Genomic DNA, 19393 nt, shown 5'->3' with positions numbered 1-19393 from the left:
TGTTTTTCTTTGTGTGTGTGTTGTTGGTTCACTTGGTGTCACTTCCCCTGGGAGAATGCAAACACCGGAGTGAAAGGATAGAACACTCCCAGAGTAAACAGCTGCATTTCTCCATTGGAACGAAGGCAAAGAGCTCAGCGCGTCCTGGGTCAGGTGCAGGTGCTCTGTCTTTTCAGCACCGCTGCCCCATGACCACTTGCGTTGTTAGGTTTCCCAGACAGTAAAGCCCATACTTTGTGAATCAGCCTCTCTGGGTTCTGTTTTGTCTGTTCCATCTGTTCCCACACTGCAGGAGGGGTCTCAGGCCCAAGACCATCTGCGAGCTGAGATCCAGCCACTTGCTTTTCCATAAATGCATCTGACCCAGGGAATGGGTGTCCTCCCTTTAGCCAGACTGTGAGTGAGTCCTGGCTCATTCACGTGGTATCTCCCCCCGACCCTGCCCTGGCCCTGGATGCAGTAGGCCCTCACCTAAAAGTTTCCTGAGGTGAAGGAATCTACTGGGTTCCAGGTGGATCCCATCCCAGGTGTAGTGACATAGCTCTCAAACACTCCCGGTGGTAGAAGCTGGCTCCACTCTCGCCAGTAACCATGGGACGATGTGCAGTAAAGCTGCCGTGACCCCTGTGCCATCGTTGCCTTCAGCCTAGTGACACAGCACGAGTTAGGTTCATGTTAAGACATTTTGTCCCATCTTTGGGCTTTCACAGGTGAGAGGTTTGTTAGTCATAGATAATGTTCCTGTCTCGGGAACTTCCTGTGGTAAATAAAATATTCACTAATGGAGAATTTTAAGGGCACCAGATTTCCGCAGGGTTGTCTGATTAACTGAGAACATTGCAAGGATGGAGGAATTAAATTGGTCCTCCCTCCACAGCATTAAGGTGTGATTTTGCCCTTTCCTGGTCCACGGCTCCTGTGGCTCAGATGGAGCTCTCGTCTGATAGGAGTTGCATTGTGCAAAGCTTTATGCAGGCATATGGCTGAGCTCTTTTTATGCTGCCCTTTAATTATCCTCCTAGATCACGAGCCGCTTTTGTGGCTCTGGCATTTGAAATATTTCATCTTACTCTCTGAAAGCAAAAATCACAAAATTGCTGCTTCTCGATCTCTGCCCCATGTATTGAGAGATGTGGCTTGGCCCTTTGAGCGCCAGGCTTTGTGCCCAAGCCAGAACCAGGATCATGGCCCAGAGTCCCCACCGCTCCATTTTCACTCCCCCTCAGTGGAAGGTGCAGCAGACATGGCAGCAGCACCTTTCCTGCATCTACTGCTCTCGTTGTCATCTACATGGTGGTGTGTTTTTTAAGTGTCACTTTTTTGGACTATAATGAAAGATTAAGTAACCTTGCATATAAGTGGAACTACTCTCTGCCTTTATTTTCCCCAACAGGGGCAGGAAAACAACAGGAAGGGAGCTGGGACAGTGGTGGAGTCTGCGGAAATGTGTCAGCTTCCTCTCCATCCTCAGTGTCTGTTTGCTCCCACTTGTCCCCTGCAGTATTAGCATTTGCTGGCCTGGGCTCACTGAGATGGAGAGATTTGGGCCTTGTTTGCTACCAGCCGCCCCACCCACCCGGGTTGGCCTAGGTTTTGCTTCTCCTGGTGGCTCACCGGGGAGTTCTGGTGGGGGCTCTTATGCTGTGCCCTCATCCAGGTGGATGCTCTGGCTCAGGCTTGCCGCCCCACAAGACACCGAGAGCGTGTCAGGGAAGGCCAGACCAGCTTTCACTTCCGTGGCCTCAGATCTGCTGCTCCCGTCCCAGCGCCCTCCCCAGGCAGCGGCACCCTACAGGGAGAGGGGTGGTTCAGAGCTCTCTCCCATCACGACTCTTTGTCCTGGGCCCTGGGCCACCCTGCTTTGTTGCCTGTGACCTCTGACTCCTCCTTGATGGGTGGGCCTCACAGCAGTGGGCTCAGGCTGTGGTGCCTGGTCCCCATGCTGACCTCAGCCTGTGGCACAGCCACCAAGCAGCACTGAGGCCTGCAGGTCTGTGCAGCTTTCTCAGCACGCTTCCATCACGGGACCCCTGTTCCCGCAGGCATTGGACTTGGTGGCCCCCAGCTCAGACATGCTTTGCCCTTCTTCAGCTGGGGGAATCATGCTGGCGTTGACATACTGAGCACCTGGGCCTCTGTCCTTGGCTCATCCCCATGTCTCACCAGCTTAAGAGATTTCTCTCTGGTCATCCCAGGCCATTGATAATCCCTTCTTGCCCTGTCCTTGCCAAAGCACTTTCTCCCCTGCCCCTTGCCCTTCCGTCTTCCCTTTAAAGTAAGGGGATTCATATTCCACTTTCAATGTCCTTCAGCCCTGTCTGCAGGTGGGTCTAACCTGAGGAATCAGGTTGTGAGAAAGAAGGTCCCCGTGCAGAGGCTCATGTGGACTCGTCCTTGGTGAGCAGCATTACTCCTGTGAGCAGAGGGCCTCGCCAAGCAGGGTTGCAAAGGACCTGCAGGGAAAGGGACTCTTCTGTTTTTCTCAGGCTAAGGAGTGAGCTTAGCTTTGGAAGGAAGGCGGCACCCCGTGCCACTAGGAACTTCTTTAAGCAGGCCATTCCCAGAGGCCCGTGCCAGCTGGTGGATTGATGGGATTGAGCAGAGTGCTGCTCAGGCCTGCCTACCTCAGCATGAGTACTCCTCCCAGTGACTCCCAGCCCCTTGTCCCCAGGGTGTTACCTCACACCGAAGGGGCCTCCGCAGGCCCCTCACTTGAAGCCCCTCCTGGCTTAACGTGCCGCTTATATAAGCCTGGTACAGGTGGTAGCGATTTACCACTTTCTCTCCAAAAAAAAAGAGCAATTCTAGAATACACATTTTATTAAAGATCGTGATACTTTAGCTCTGGTTAATTGAAGTTTTACTATACTAGAACCACATTTTAACCTCCACACACCAATGGGGAAAAAGGAAATTTTGATTAGTTGTTGGTTCCAGTTAGCCAAGTTTAATTAACATTTTATTGTCTTGACATATTTTTCTTATATTCTTTCAAGGGAGATGCAGTTAAAGACTTAATGCTTCGCTTCCTTGGTGAAAAAGCTGCAGCAAAGAGACAGGTCTTAAATGCCAACTCAGTGGAACAGTCTTTTGTTGGATTGAAACAGCTAATTGTAAGTAACAATGTGTGTGATTTTCAATATTGTTTTTTTGTAAGTCTTGCCTTCCTTCATAATATTTTCCCTAGAGTTAATTACTTTGAATATATTATCCAAAGCCCTTGCACATCAATACAATTTTGTTGGATTAGATACCAGTGCTTGCAGCAAAAAGCATCATATTAACATAGTTTTAATTTTAAGTCCAATTAGTTAAAAAACCGTTACTTTAAATGATCAAATTACTTGAAACAGCAGCATATACTTTGATGAAATATGCTTCATCAAATATAATGACTAGAGATAAATAGTTTTATGTTGATTTTTTAAAATACGCTATTTTCTCTGCTTGGTAGAGGAGGTTTATTACTGAATGGGTGCATTCACCAGAAATGCACACAGCAGTCTGTCTGTTCGTTAACAAGAGTAAGTGCAAATAGCCAGCAGAGGCGCTGCCCTGAAGTACAAGTAGGGACTGTCTGGGCTGCAGGCATTTTAACAGGGAGCACACAGATGCTCTGGCAGTCTGTGCACCGCTGGAAATTGTACACCCCCATAATTGTCTTTTTTCTCGCTGCTGTTATCCTGGTACAGAATTGTGTGTCCTCCAATAGGTAAATAAGAAGTGCTTGCTTAGGTGGTTAGCAGACATTTTACATGTAAACCACGTAAAGTTTAATATTTAATAAGCATAAATCAAATGCTTCGTTGAGTTTCTTTTACTGAAGTGATTCTAGAATTGTTCCTATGATTGAGAAGCTTTGGGAAGGAAAGATAGGGAGATATTCTACTTTTACAAGGGAGAGGGAACAACTAATTTTTAAATATCTGTAAATTTTATCATTTGCTGATGAAGTTGTAGGTCTTAAAAGGTAACCATTTTCATGTCCGTGTGAAACTGATGCAGTGAATAGACTCTTCCATTGTTTAGAGTGTTGTTGTCATTCCTTTATCTGGCCTTGAAACAGCTGCTCTGATACATCATCACAAGTAACAGGCCGTGTTTGATGTATGATGAGTTTAACAAGGACACACAAAGCCATACACAATAATTGTAATTAATTTGTTCCACAAGCTTTTTACCTTCTCTGATTATTCCTAGTGTTACTAAATATATACAGTGGTTTGATTTTTTCTGTACACTGAAAATACTTGAGGCCAGCAGAGAGTTTATTACAGTCCTAACAAACAGACCTATTTAGGGTAGGGAATGTATTTATAAAAAGATCATTACCTTGCCGTGGTATTTTAATTATGTCCTAAAATAATTCCTGTCGTCTTTAAGACTAGGAAAGAGTTTCTAAATGTATTTTCCTAAGTAATGTTAGAGTGTTCTAAGATTGTAATTTACAGAGAAATGAATGTCATAGCCTGTGGAGAAGGACATTTTAATCACGTTAATGGTATCATATATAGAGTTAATGATTCCCTTTGAATCGTAGGTAGGGAAAAGTTACATACATACTATTAGTTACTTGAGTGATTTTTATTGGACTTTTTTTCTCATCTTTTGAAAGTTGTCAAATGCCTATGTGCCGTTTTTCAAATAGAGTCTATATCTTTTTTCCTTGTTAAAAAAAAAGTCATATTTATGTAAATTTAGGTCTTTGTCTTATATCAAACTGACTTAGTTATCAGGGTTCTACATGTCGTATATAGTAGTTATGAGATTTTCTTAAGATTTCTTCCATGGAGCTTTAAGTTTTGATATACTTTAAATTCTAATTTTAAAAATAATTTCTTCACCAAACATTTCTGACATCTGATATTGAAAATGGAGGAGGACCACCAGGGAGGAGAACTAGAAGGTAGGAAACAACACTCTGAACAAAACATAATTATAATTTCAAATAGCAAGCGGCATGGAATCCTAAGCTCTGGCTCTCACAGGCCACTGAAGCGAGGTCCCACTGCTCTGAAGGGAGGGACTGCCAGGCATTAGAACATGACGCCCTGGCCTGTCCTCATCCCTCTTGCCTGGCTCACAGTCAGGCAGCAGAGCTGTGCAGCTAGACTGGAAGGAGGAGGGCACAGGACAGCCCGAGTCTCCTCTGGCATTTTTCTGTTAACCTCTCAGGCAAGTGTGAAGAGCAAAAAAGACCATCAGAAGGCTGAAGGCCATGCTTTTTCGAGGCTGGAGAAATAATCCTAGCACACACACACACACACACACACACACAGGTTCACACATGTGCAAACAAGGAAATGTTCCCTAAGCATTCTAATTGGAAGCTCATGCCAGGACAAAAGATGGAGAAAATGAAACTGAAATGGGAACCACTTACCTGCCACAGCAGAGGATGGGAGCCAAGGGCAGTTACGGCCTGTCCAGTGCCCACACTGAGTGGTCAGGTCAGAAGAAGAACAGGGACTGTGCAGTATGGGCACAGGGGTGCTCGTGGGGCAGAGTGGAGCCTAGAGACACACACCTGTGTGGAAAGAGCAGTCTTACAGATTATCAGGGAAAGGATGAGCCAGTCAATGAATGGCACAGAATTAATTGGATATTCAAGTGGGAAAAATTAAAAAGATCTCTACCTCTTAGCACACACAAAAATGAATTCCAAATGAATTAAAACAAAATTGCTTAAATTTCAGAAAACAGAGGAGACTCTTAGTGACTCAGGGTAGAGAAGCATTTCGTAAACAAGATACAAAAAAACTAAACCTTTCAGGAAAAGATTGATAAATTTGTCTACTTTGAAACTTAAAACTTGTATACAACAAAAACACCATAAACAGCATTAAAAAACAAGCCACAGAATCAGAGAAGATATTTGAAATACACATTAAGACCTTCCTCTAATGAAAAAGAAACAGAAATAGCCCAATAGAAAAACAGGCAAAAGATATGAAGAGGCAATTCATGGAAACCAGATAACCAATAAACATGGAAAAAATGTTCAACCTCCTTGGGAATCACAGAAATGTAAATAAGATAAGAGTGTCATACATTTCAGCTGCATCAAATTGGCAACACCAGGTGCTGACAAAGGTGTATGTGGCAGCATGCATTGTTGGTGGGAGAGTGAATTGGAATAACTGGTTTGCAGAGCAATTTAACAATAGCTGATAATATACATGCTTTGTATCACCATTGATCGAACAGTTCCACTTCTGATTATATACTTTAGAAAAACCCTTTTACATATGCATAAAAAGACATGTTTAAGGATGTTTGTTGCTGTATTATTTGTATTAGCCAAAAATTTTATTATAAACCTTAATATCCAACGACAAGAAAAAGAAAATTATACTGTCAGTTATATCCTTTGGAGCAATTGAAATACGTGAACGAGAGCCACATTCAACATGGATAAATTTCCAAAGCAGTGTTGAGCAATAAAAGCAAAGTGCAAAGGCTGCTATAATGTACCGTCTTGTACTAATGCTTGAAAACGAACCCATAATCCCTCAGCCACATCTCTGAAATCCAGTGGAGCCCTGCAAATCATTTTTGGCAGCCAAATCTGACCTGACCAAACTCATCTGGTACTGCCCTGGACGTTCTGCACATTTACCTCATACACTCCTCCTTGCCTGCCATCCCCTCCTGCCTTGCTGCCCATTTGGAGGGCAGGCAGCAGTAGCTCCTTCCCTCTGCACCCCACAGCTTTCCTGCCAGCCATCACCTCTGGCCTGGGCACACTAAGTCTTCCCTCTGTTGCCAGGCCCTGGGTCATCACTGTCCCTTGGTGGTTCTCCTGGCCCTGCCCACACCTTTGCAGGTAGCCCTTTCATCCAACTCTTCAGGAGGCCCTGGGAACAGTTGGTAGCACCAATTGCTGCCAGGCCCCTGATGGATAGAGAGTTATGGTCTTTGTTGATCCCACTTGGTATAAACAAAAATATTCCTGATTCATTTTGAGGAGTGATGTCAACATCATGGCAGAATGAGCTCTTCCCTTAGTCTCTCCCCTCTAAGAAACAATGAAAATGACATTCATAAACCAACAGAGGACATGCACACAGTACAACAGACATATGAGAGATCCACACAGCCATACGTCTGAAGGAGGGGGTTCTGGACCCCCCCCAGGAGGCAGTGGAAGGAGGTAAGGGGATCTCCTCTCCTGAGCAGCAGCAGTCTAGGCTGTGGGACCTTAGGCAGCAGAAGGCGCACAACCCTGAGAGGAGAAGGGGGAGAAGGCAGCCCTCTGTGGGAACGCTTGCACTCTCGGAGTTGCATCCCAGCATGTGGGAACGTTCCACACTGAGACGCCTAAGCAGTCGCGGGGGTGTCCACACCAAGGTGAGCACCCCAGGCAGGCAGACAGTGAGTGCAGCTTGGGGGCACACAGGATCGCACACATGAAAGAAAGCACCTCTCCCCTCCCTCCCGCCTGCTGCACAAGCTCAGCCAGTTGGTCAGAGCAGGAAACCCCTGCCACAGAGCCTGCGCATATGTGTGTAAAGCAACAGCGGCCAGTGAGCAGACACAGATGGGCCCTGCCAGCACAACTTCCACCGGACAAGCACAGCTTCTGGAGATTGCAGCGGGCTCAGAATACACAGCTCCTGCCCCCCCACCCCACCCCGCCCAGTGGTGGCAAGTGGAATCTGTGACCAGATACAACCACTATGTGACGGCATAAGTCCACCCCATCAAATAGCATGAATCGATATATTAATGCTCCAGACCAGAAGGAAAGTGGCAAGTACCCAGTAATCAATCTGAGGTCACAGAAATTTACAGTCTAAATGACAGAGAATTCAAAATATTTATCATAAAGAAACTCAACGAGTTACAATAAAACTCAGAAAGATAGTTTAATGATCTCAGGAATAAAATTAACACACAGCGGGAATTCTTCACAAAAGAGATTGAAACTATAAAAAAAAATCAGAAATGTTGGAGGTGAAAAACACAATGAATGACATAAAAGAAAAATCTGGAGTCCTTAAAAAACAAAGCTGATATTATGGAGGACAAAATCAGCAATTTAGAGGACAGAAATACAGAAATGCTGCAGATGGAGGAGGAGAAAAAACTAAGACTAAAAAGAAATGAATAAATTCTCCAAGAAATATCTGACTCAGTTAGGAAGTAAAATGTAAGAATTATAGGTATTCCAGAAGGAGAAGGGAGAGAGAAAGGAGCAGAGAGCTTGTTCAAAGAAATAATATCTGAGAATTTCCCAAACCTGGAGAAGGAGCTGGAGTTACATGTAAATGAAGCTAATAGAACTCCTAATTACATCACTGTAAAAAGACCTTCTCCAAGGCATATATTAGTAAAACTAGCAGCAGTCAATGACAAAGAAAAAATATTAAGGGCAGCAGGCAGAAAAAAATAACCTACAAAGGAACCCCTAACAGGCTTTCAGCAGCTTTCTCAGCAGAAACCTTACAAGTTAGGAGAGAGTGGAATGATATATTCAAAATTCTGAAAGAAACTTTCAACCAAGAATACTCTATCCAATGACATTATCTTTCAGATATGATGGAGAAATGAAAACTTCCACAGATAAACAAAAGCTGACGGAGTTCATCACCACAAGATCCCCCTACAAGAAATCATCAAAAAGCCCCTCATACCTGAAACAAAAAAGAAAGGGTTTACAAAGCCTTGAGCAAGGAGATAAATAACAAAATCAAAAACTTTTAGCTCTCTGTCAGAACAGGTTATCAAACACTTAATTATAACATTAAACATAAAGGGAAAGAAAGCATCAAAAATAACTATAATCACTTCATTTTAATCACAAACTCACAACACAAAACGGAATAAGTCATGACATCAATAACTTAGACAGGGAAGAGGATAGAGGTGGAACCTAGGAAATAAGAGGCTATCAGAAAATGTACTGTCTCATCTATGAGATCTTTTATACAAACCTCATGGTAACCACTAAACAAAAAATCAGAAGAGAGACACAAATGATAAATAATGAGAAAACCATCATAGAGAAACACCAAACTGAAATGGCAGTCAGAAATACATGGGACGAGAAACACAGGAAATACAGAACAACCAGAAAACAAGTGATAAAATGGCAGTATTAAGCCCTCATATGTCAATAATCACTCTAAATATAAGTGGATTGAATTTTCCAATCAAAAGACACAGAGTGGCTAGATTGATTAAAAAACAAGACCCAGCAATATGCTGCCTCTAGGAAACATATCTCAGCGCTAAAGACAAACACAGGCTCAGAGGGAAGGGGTGGAAGACAATACTCCAAGCAAATGGCAAGCAAGAGAAATCAGGTGTTGCCATACCTATATCAGACAACGCAGACTTCAAGATAAAAAGGCAAAGAGAGGGGCTGCCCCAGTGGTGTAGTGGTTAAGTTTGCATGCTCCGCTTTGGGGGCCTGGAGTTCACAGGTTTGGATCCCAGATGCAGACCTGTACATCACTTATCAAGCCATGCTGTGGCAGGCGGCCCACATGTAAAGTAGAGGAAGAGGGGCATGGATGTTAGCCCAGGACCAATCTTCCTCAGCAAAAAGACGAGGATTGGCAATGGATGTTAGCTCAGGGCTGATCTTCCTCACAAAAAAAAAACAAACAAAAAAAAAACAATGAGAGACAAAGAGGGCCAGTATATAATGATCAAAGGGACATTCCACCAAGAGGATAACACTTATGAATATATATGCACCTAACACAAGATCACCAAAGTACATAAAACAACTATTAAAAAACCTAAAGGGAGAAATTAACAGCAAAACAATAATAGTAGGGGACCTCAGCACACCACTTACCTCAATGCATAGATCATCCAGACAGAAAGTCAACAAGGAAATAGTGGAATTAAACGAAAAACTAGACCAGAAGACTTAATAAGTATACGTAGAACACTGCATCCAGAAACAGCAGAATATACATTCTCCTCAAGTGCACATGGAGCATTCTCAAAGATAGACCATATGTTGGGAAACAAGGCAAGTCTCAGTAAACTTAAGAAGACTGAAATCATATCAAGCATCTTTTCCAACCACAATGCTGTAAAACTAGAAATCAACTACTAGAAAAAAGCTGGGAAAGTCACAGATATGTGGAGACTAAACAACATGCTACTGAACAACCAATGGATCAGTGAAGAAATTGAAGGAGAAATCAAAAAATGTCTGGAGACAAATGAAAATGAAAATATACCATAGCAACTCATATGGGCTGCAGCAAAAGTGATCATAAGAGGGAAATTCATAGCAATACAGGCCCACCTTAACAAGCAAGAAAAATCTCAAATAAGTAATCTTAAACTACACTTAACAAAACTAGAAAAAGAAGAACAAACAAAGCCCAAAGTCAGCAGAAGGAGGGAAATAATAAAAATTAGAGTAGAAATAAATGAAATGGAAACCAAAAAACAGTAGAAACGATTAGTGAAACTAAGAGCTGGTTCTTTGAGAAGATAAAAAAAATTGACAAACCCTTAGCCAGACTCATTAAAAAAAAGAGAGAGAAAGCTCAAATAAAATCAGAAATGAAAGAGGAGAAATTACAACAGATACCACAGAAATACAAAGGATTATAAGAGAGTACTATGAAAAACCATATGCCAACAAACTGGACAATCTAGAAGAAATTAAGAAATTCTTAGACTCATACAACCTCCCAAAAATAAATTAAGGAGAAATAGAGAATCTGAATAGACCACTCACAAGTAAAGAGGTTGAAACAGTAATCAAAAACCTCCCAAAAAATAAAAATCCAAGACCAGATGGCTTCTCTGGAGAATTCTACCAAACATTCAAAGAAGATTTAATACCTATCCTTCTCAAACTCTTCCAAAAAATTGAAGAAGACAGAACACGTCCGAACACATTCTATGAGGCCAGCATCACCCTGATCCCAAAGCCGGAAAGGACAACACAAAGAAGGAAAATGACAGGCCAATATCACTGATGAACATAGATGCAAAAATCCTCAACAAAATATTGGCAAACCGAATACAGCAATACATTAAAAAGATTGTACACCATGATCAAGTGGGATTTATACCAGGGACAAAGGGATGGTTCACCATCCACAGATCAATCAAAGTGATACACCACATTAACAAAATGAGGAATAAAAACTACATGATCATCTCAATAGATGCAGAGAAAGCATTTGACAATATCCAATATCCATTTATGATAAAAACTCTCAATAAAATGGGTATAGAAGGAAAGTACCTCAACATAATAAAGGCCATATGACAAATCCACAGCCAACATTATACTAAACGGGGAAAAACTGAGAGCCATCCCTCTGAGAGCAGGAACAGGACAAGGGTACCTACTCTCACCACTCTTATTCAACATAGTACTGGAGGTCTTGGCCAGAGCAATTAGGCAAGAACAAGAAATAAAAGATATCCAAATTGGCAAGGAAGAAGTGAAATTCTCACTGTTTGCAGACAACATGATTCTATATATAGAAAACACTACAGAATCCATCAGAAAACCATTAGAAATAATCAACAACGACAGCAAAGTTACAGAGTACAAAACTAACTTACAAAAACCAGTTGCATTTCTATATTCTAATAACGAACTAAGAGAAAGGTAACTCAAGAATACAATCCCATTTATAATCAAAACGAAAAGAATGAAATATCTAGGAGTAAATTTAGCCAAGTAGGTGAAAGACCTATACAATGAAAACTATAAGACATTATTGAAAGAAATCAGTGATGACATAAAGAAGTGGAATGATATTCCATGCTGATGGATTGGAAGGATAAACATAGTTAAAATGTCCATACTCCCTAAAGCATTCTACAGATTCATTGCAATCCCAGTCAGAATCCTAGTGACATTCTTCAAGGAAATAGAACAAAGAATGCTAAAATTCATACAGGGCAACAAAAGACCCCGAATAGCTAAAGCAATCCTGAGAAAAAAGAACAAAGCTGGAGGCATCACAATCCCTGACTTCAAAATATACTACAAAGCCAAAGTAATCAAAACATCATGGTACTGGTACAAAAACAGAGACAGAGATCAATGGAACAGAAGTGAAAGCCCAGAAATAAAACCACACATCTATGGACAGCTAATCTTCGACAGAGGAGCCAAGAACGTAGAATGGAGAAAGGAAAGTCGATTCAATGAATGGTATTGGGAAAACGGGACAGCCACATGCAAAAGAATGAAAGTACACCATTATCTTTCACCATACACAAAAATTAACTCAAAATGGATTAAAGACTTGAAGGTAAGATGTGAAACTATAAAACTCCTAGAAGAAAAAATAGGCAGTACACTCTTTGACATCAGTCTTAGAAACACCTTTTTGAATACCATGTCTGCTTGGGCAAGGGCAACAAAAGAATTAATAAACAAATGGGACTTCATCAGACTAAAGATCTTCTGCAAGGGAAAGGAAACCAGGAACAAAACAAAAAGACACCCCACCAACTGAGAGAAAATATTTGCAAATCATATATCTGATAAGGAGTTAATCTCCAAAATATAAAGAACTCACACAACTCAACAACAAAAAAAAAACCCGATCGAAAAATGGGCAGAGGATATGAACAGACTTTTTTCCAAAGAAGATATACAGATGGCCAATAGGCACATGAAGAGATGTTTAACATCACTAATCATTAGGGAAATGGAAATCAAGACTACTATGAGATATCACCTTATACCCATTAGAATGGCTATAATTACCAAGACAAAAATTAACGAATGGTGGAGAGGGTGTGGAGAAAAGGGAACCCTCATACTCTGCTGGTGGGAATGCAAACTGGTACAGCCACTATGGAAAACAGTATAGAGATTTTTCAAAAAATTAAAAATAGAAATACCATATGACCCAGCCGTGCCACTACTGGGTATTTATCCAAAGAACTTGAAATCACCAGTTCAGAGAGACTTATGCACCCCCATGTTCCCTGCAGCATTATTCACAATAGCCAAGACGTGGAAGCAACCCAAATGCCCTTCGACTGATGAATGGATAAAGAAGATGTGTTATATATATATGCAGTGAAATTCTACTCAGCCATAAAAAAAGACAAAATCGTCCCATTTACAACAGCACAGATGGACCTTAAGGGTATCATGTTAAGCAAAATAACCCAGACAGAGAAAGACAAACACTGCATGATTTCACTCATATGTAGAAGATAAACAAACACAAGGACAAAGAGAACAGATTAGAGGTTACCAGAGGGGAGGGGGGTTGGGGGGTGGGCATAAGGGGTAAAGGGGCACATGTATATGGTGATTGAAAAATAATAATGTACAACTGAAATTTCACAATGTTATAAACTATTATGACCTCAATAAAATAATTTTAAAAATATATTCCTGTGCCTGGAAATGTTTGGGAAATACAAAGCAACTTGAACTGTAGCCAAGTAAATATTTTGTATTCTCTCATCAGGAAAAAAAAAATTATTTGGGGAAGCATAAATTGTAAATGGTAAACTTTTCTAACAACTTCTTCATGTTCTCTCCTCTTTTTTTTCTTTTCAAATGATAGTACAGTACAAGGAAATTCATCCTTGTCTCTCAGTTTCCTCTACTAGTATGTCTGACTCTCAAACCAGAAGATAATCTAGATCTACATTAGAGATTAGACGAGCTCAGTCACCTCTGGTCCTGCATGGCAGTACTCCTGAGTGGAACAAAATGAGTTCTGGGTCCGAGTCTGGCTTTGTGTATGTCTCCCCTGCCCCTGGGCCAGTGTCCTCAGATAGGGGAGGAGGCTCGCTGACTCCCTGCCTCATGCTGTTTTGTTATTAATTATCTGGAGGAAGTAGATTCTTCTGACTCCTAGAAATGTGGCTGTCAGGTTAGTGTAGGTTTGTTTAGATATGACTACGTGTCATTTATAAACCAGCGATATAATCAGGAAAGGGCTTAGCCTAATAATGGCACACTTAGTCCATAGTGGCAGTTATCCGAGGAAATCTTTTATATTCAGTAATCTGTGAGAAAATTATATTGGGAAAAACAGTAATAGAAGCATAAACATTTCTGCTTTCTATTTTCAGTTAGGAAAGAAGCCACTTTTTAAAACAATTTACTAAAAAAATGAATAATGAAGATGATAGGTTTTTGCTTCATTTTTAATGGTGATCTGGTTTGAAATATAGAAAACACATCTTAGTATATGAAATCATAGCAAGAGCTGAAGGCTTTTTATATGACGCATTTGACTATTTTTAATCATTTATGGAGCACTTCATATTTGCAAAGTGCTTGCAAATAATTTTATTACACATTTAAATGTTTTATTAGTTGTGGGTATCTATACCTAGTGGATATAAAATAAGATAGGAGTCTTACTGTGTAATGAGTATTTCTTATTTGTTTCAAAAATATACAGCTATCCATGATTATTTATATATTTTTGCACCCACACACGTTCTGTTTGCCTTTGAGGTCTGTCAAATAGATCAGCAGTGGGGCTCACTGTGGGCAGTATAGTGTCGGTGGTTCCTTATCTACTGTAGCTAAATCTTTTATTTATTTATTTTTTGTCAGAAAAAAACCTCTTCCTCATGCTTTAGCTGTCATACTTAGTAGTAACTTACACCTTCATACTTGGTAAAAAAAAAATAATGTATTATTTCAACAAGGATTAATTTTGTTCCTGTGTAGCAAGCACTGTTCTAGGTAAGAGACAGGGTAGGGTGTTCCCTCTGGGGCCCCCACTGTGTGGGACACAGATGGACATGCACGCCATCCATTTGCAGACAGCCAGGACAGAAAAGCCTCGTCTGCAAGCGTGCTGTTCCAGTAGGTGTGCGGCCTGCCCTTTAATTCACAAACCGCTGTTTCCTCACTTTATAAACAACGTGTTCTTAGTTCAGAAGAGTTGAAAAGAAATCATTTATGTAACCACTATCTGTTAACATTTTAGTATCTGTGTGTGTATATATGCAGTGTCTATGTATGAGTATGAACAGATAGGTATGTATTTGGGTATATATACTACATAAAATTTCATATGATACTTGTAATTTTGTATCTTTTTGTTACTTTACATCCTATCTGAAGCATTTTCCAATATTAAAGAGTCTTTAAAAACATATTGTACTAGCCACATGATCTGAAACTGTTATCAGCAGTCCTTTTCCCATATTTTCCCATTGATTTGCGTAGCAGCCCTCCTTTGTTCATTGCATTAGGGCAAAGATAAACACAGTAAGTCCAAATTGATGAGCCAATATGTCAACATCAGCCAGGGTTTCTGCAGTTCAAGTCGTCATATGAAAGTATGCTGTGTGTTATGGGCACAACTGGCCTATAAGATGTCACACTAGCATAGTTCAGTGATTTTTTTTTATATTGTTAAAATAGAATCATGTCAAACATACAAAACCACTTATAGTCACATGCAGATCTTACAGATACAAATATATCCAACACAGCATAAAATTAAGTTATTGATTTTAAATTGATAAAAATCACAAGATAGAGTTATCTTGCTAAAAGAGAAAGCAGTCTTTCTTGGGGGTAGGGGAGAGATTTCAAACAAAAATTCTCCCTATGTTCTGTCAGTTGTTGTACTTTCGTAGTTTGATGATTTGCTCGTCTTGAACTGCGTCTCATGCTTGGCGTCCTTCTTGCCTAATTGCACGTGCAGCATTGACAAAAGGTGTTCTCGGTGCTGGCAGCTGTCTGGCCTCGTCACCATCGCTAATGGCGATGGAGCTGCGTCCAGCACAGCGAGCACCGGCATGTTTGAGCAGCAGTGTTTTTGGTTACGTATTCCGCTGTCTTACAGAGCTGCAAAAACTGGAGGGCAGCAGTGGACCTGTGCGGGCGCCTCCTCACAGCCCACGGCCAGGGCTACGGCAAGAGCGGGCTGCCTACCAGCCACACAGCAGACTCACTGCAGGTACAGCCCCTGACTTGTTCTCTGGCTTGTCATCATTTGGGGACATGGAAGGGACCGTGGCCACTCAAGCCAGTAGGAACAGTTTGAGAACCAACAGTGGATTTTCGTATCCCGAATTGGATCTCGGTGTGAAGTCACTCTGGTTCTTCATTTCCTGATTATACCGGTGTGAACTAGAGTTCTCACTCTGCCCTGTGACCAAGCGGCCTCCACACCCCAAAGGCTCGGGCCACACTCACAGTGAGGCCACGAGGGGGGCTGCCCTTGTGGTTGTGAAAACCCTGGGTTGTGAAGGGTTCGAGGCCTGTCTGGGCCTGGAGGAAACAGTGATGTGCATGACCCACAGGCGGGACGTGCGCTGGGCGGTGTGTCTGCTCTCCCCAGTGTCATGATATCACTTGCTCTAAAATTTAAAAAAAAAAGGAACGCAGGCAATAGAGTTGTGAACGAAAGGAAACCCTCTGACGAGTCGGAAGAGCTGCAGGAATCCTTAAGCTCTTCCCTTCCAGGGGGAGTTTTCTAACTGTTGCTCTGACTTGCACGGGAATCCCCAGAATCCACCAGACGCCAGCACCGTGAGGAGCTCCTGAGGGGACTGACTCTGGGGGCCTGATGGTGCCGGTGTTTCAAGCAAGCCCCTGTTCCCTCAGCTTTTGCACCGCACGACGGTGGGTGGGGAGGTCAGAGGAGCAGCACCGACTGTACGTGCTGCGTCCCCCCTCACCTCTCCAGCTGGGGGTGCTAAATCTTAGGGATTTTTCTTCCAAATCTCTCAGACCCATCACCACCCAGCCCAGGCCCTCACTGGAGTGTTGCTTCAGCCTCCTGCGTGAACTGATTGCAGGTCTCTATTCACAGTCATTCAGTAAGCTGCTGTGAAATAATCTTCTTAAAGCACAGTTTTGATCACCCGCTTTCCTGCTCAGAATCGCTGAGTAGCCTCCCATTGCCGGCCAAGTTAAATGTAGCCTCCTCGCCTGTGACCAGCCCTGACACGTGGCCGTCAACAGCAAGGCATGTTGAAGAGGATGTTCACTCCTCTGATGCCCACCTTTTCATTCTGTTCCTTGCTGTGTAATCTGGAGCAGTCCCTTCTTTTTGAGCCTTGTTTTTCTCATTGGTAAAATGCGACAGAACCAGGTCATTTCTGAGGTACCTTCTAGTTCTCAAAGGCTCTGACTCTGACTGCAGCAAATGCAGTCACATGATGTTTGACTTCCCATCATTTTCTTGAAGGTGCTCTGTGTTCTGGCCTCTCGGAGCTGACTGTCACACACATGGACTCCCTCCCTGCCTGTGTCCTGCCCCCGTCCCACAGGCCCCTCCTCAGCCTCTGCCTGTGGAGACTCCGTACTCTCCGCCGGGCCTCCCCCACCCCCACTCCTGACCTTCTTTGCTGTCCCTTCCCTCTCCACTTGATTCATTTCTGTGTCCTCACTTCAGTGTCCTCTCACCCCCCAGATTATACTCTTCTCTAGGGAGGGGATGGTCTGTTCTTACCTTCAGGATACCTAGCACAGTACTTTGCATACACACCCTGCTCAGTAAGTATTGTTGAGTTAAGTTGAAGCAAATAAAATCACTTAACATTGTTGTTATTAAACTTGAGTATTTTTATAAACATGTAATTATGCAAATGTGCAAAGAAAGTTACTTTAGTCCTGGTTTTAATATATTAGAAATCAAGCTCTGATACCAAATCAACAAGGAACAGGAGTTTCTGAACATGCTATACATAGATAATCTATGGTCTCCATTATGTTTTGTGTTTTCAGCTTTGGTTTGTGAGGCTGGCCCTGCTGGTGAAGTTGGGCCTTTTCCAGAATGCCGAAGTGGAGTTTGAGCCCTTTGGAAATCTAGATCAGCCCGACCTCTACTATGAATACTACCCTCACGTGTACCCTGGGCGGAGAGGTAATGTGGGGCTGGTTGGTCCTTGGGCCTTGGCATGTATTTTGCTTTGCTTTGCACATAATTCGGTATCCTCCGTTTTCCTTATTTATCCAGTCCTGAAAAATCAAATACGTGGTTTAGCAGCAAGCCTGACTCACAGAACGACCTCACTCAGTTTTCTAAATACCGTGACCTGGGTGTACTCATGGACGCATCCATGTGTTCTTTAACAACCATTTCTCAAGCACCCGCTGTGAAACAGCAGTCAGATTTGGTATAAGGACTGGGTGGTGGACATTCAGACTTTTTGACCGTGCTGCAGAGTAAAGAATAACCTTATCTTGTGACCTAGTACAAATACACACATAGAAATGAAACAGAAGCATCCATGCAGCAATACTTATTCTGTGCCTTTTTTTTACTAGTCTCTATTCTGATTTAACTTATTTAAAACTCTGGTTGCATCCTACTAATGGGTCACACCGTTGTTTGGAAACCTGGGCTCCAGCATGGGGAAATTGTTGGAGAGTGGCAGGAAATAAGAAGGGGAAGGGAGAGGGCTGGGTACGAAGGGCCTTCTGGGGCATAGCAGCCTGAGGTGGAATGCACGTCTCTTGGTGGAGAACTTTATAAATATGTTTGAAACCCATCAAATGTTTATATGAAATAGAAACAGTTTTGGAAGGACGTCTACTGAGAGGCGGCATAAGCAAAGTTACTGAAAGCTGGGCTGTCAGACTTCCCGGGAGACCCTGGCCGCTCCACTTCCTCTTGTGGGACCTGGGCAAGTGATTCAGCGTCTCCGTGCCCCAGCGTCCTTGTCAGTGTGACAGGGATGATACCTGTCCTTCTTGCCACGTGTCTTAAAGATTACATGAGTTCATATATGTAGTTGCTTAGAAGTGGCTGGCATGTAGTAATTACTGCCTTGGCTGTTTTTCTTATTCTGTTCTTAATTCATCAGTAACACTCTGTAGAGTCCTGCCATCTTTCATAAGATCAGCTGGTTAGCATTTGTGGGTGCAACAGAGTGGAGCTACAAAAAAGGGAACACAGAGCCTAACTGGAGGTAGAAAATATAAGAGAATAACAGTACAGTGGAATACAAAGTCCTGGTTAATAATGAAGATAATAATTGCCATAGAAGTTTCAAAAAATAAGTCATCATCTTAACCTGGTTGATATTAGTAGGTAAATAGATGAACTGAGAAGACTAGAAGTAAAAGCACATTTCTCAACTTCTTTTTGTGCTGTTTTTCCTTAAAACTCAGATCCTACATCTGTGGAGGGGACATGGGGAAGGAGGAAGCTCTCTTCTCAGTGCTTTATCCTTTGTCATCTTTACCTTTCACAAAACAAGGTTGACAGGAATTCTCTGTGTCACCTGGGTTTCTCCAGACTTGAAGGAGGATTTTCAGCACGGGATACTCTTAGACCTTTTAGCCTCACTACTATTACAATTCTGTTTATTCCGTCTGACTAAGGGAACTTAGCCCTGTAGAAAAAAAAGGTGGAAAAAGATAAGTTTTCATGCTAACACAGGGCAGAAATCAGAGCGATTGTCTTGACTGGGCTGTTTGATGGGAGTGGAAGTGAACCAGTGA

At 42.3% G+C, this 19393-nt stretch overlaps 1 protein-coding gene across 1 annotated transcript in view; it reads left to right on the top strand.

Moving 5' to 3' along the window:
- Window positions 1–19393, top strand: part of TRAPPC12 (trafficking protein particle complex subunit 12) — a 98630-nt gene that overhangs the window by 23591 nt on the left and 55646 nt on the right. The window contains exons 3-5 of the mRNA XM_004436440.2: window positions 2997–3113; window positions 15783–15896; window positions 17672–17810. Coding sequence (XP_004436497.1) covers window positions 2997–3113; window positions 15783–15896; window positions 17672–17810 — 370 coding nt within the window. The remainder of the gene's footprint in view (window positions 1–2996; window positions 3114–15782; window positions 15897–17671; window positions 17811–19393) is intronic.

This window comes from Ceratotherium simum, chromosome 11 (assembly GCF_057802395.1).
Source record: "Ceratotherium simum simum isolate JZ-2026a chromosome 11, ASM5780239v1, whole genome shotgun sequence".
In the NCBI taxonomy this organism is placed as follows: Eukaryota; Metazoa; Chordata; class Mammalia; order Perissodactyla; family Rhinocerotidae; genus Ceratotherium; species Ceratotherium simum.
Note: the sequence above shows the minus strand (reverse complement) of the source record. Positions and strands in the feature narration are given on the sequence as shown.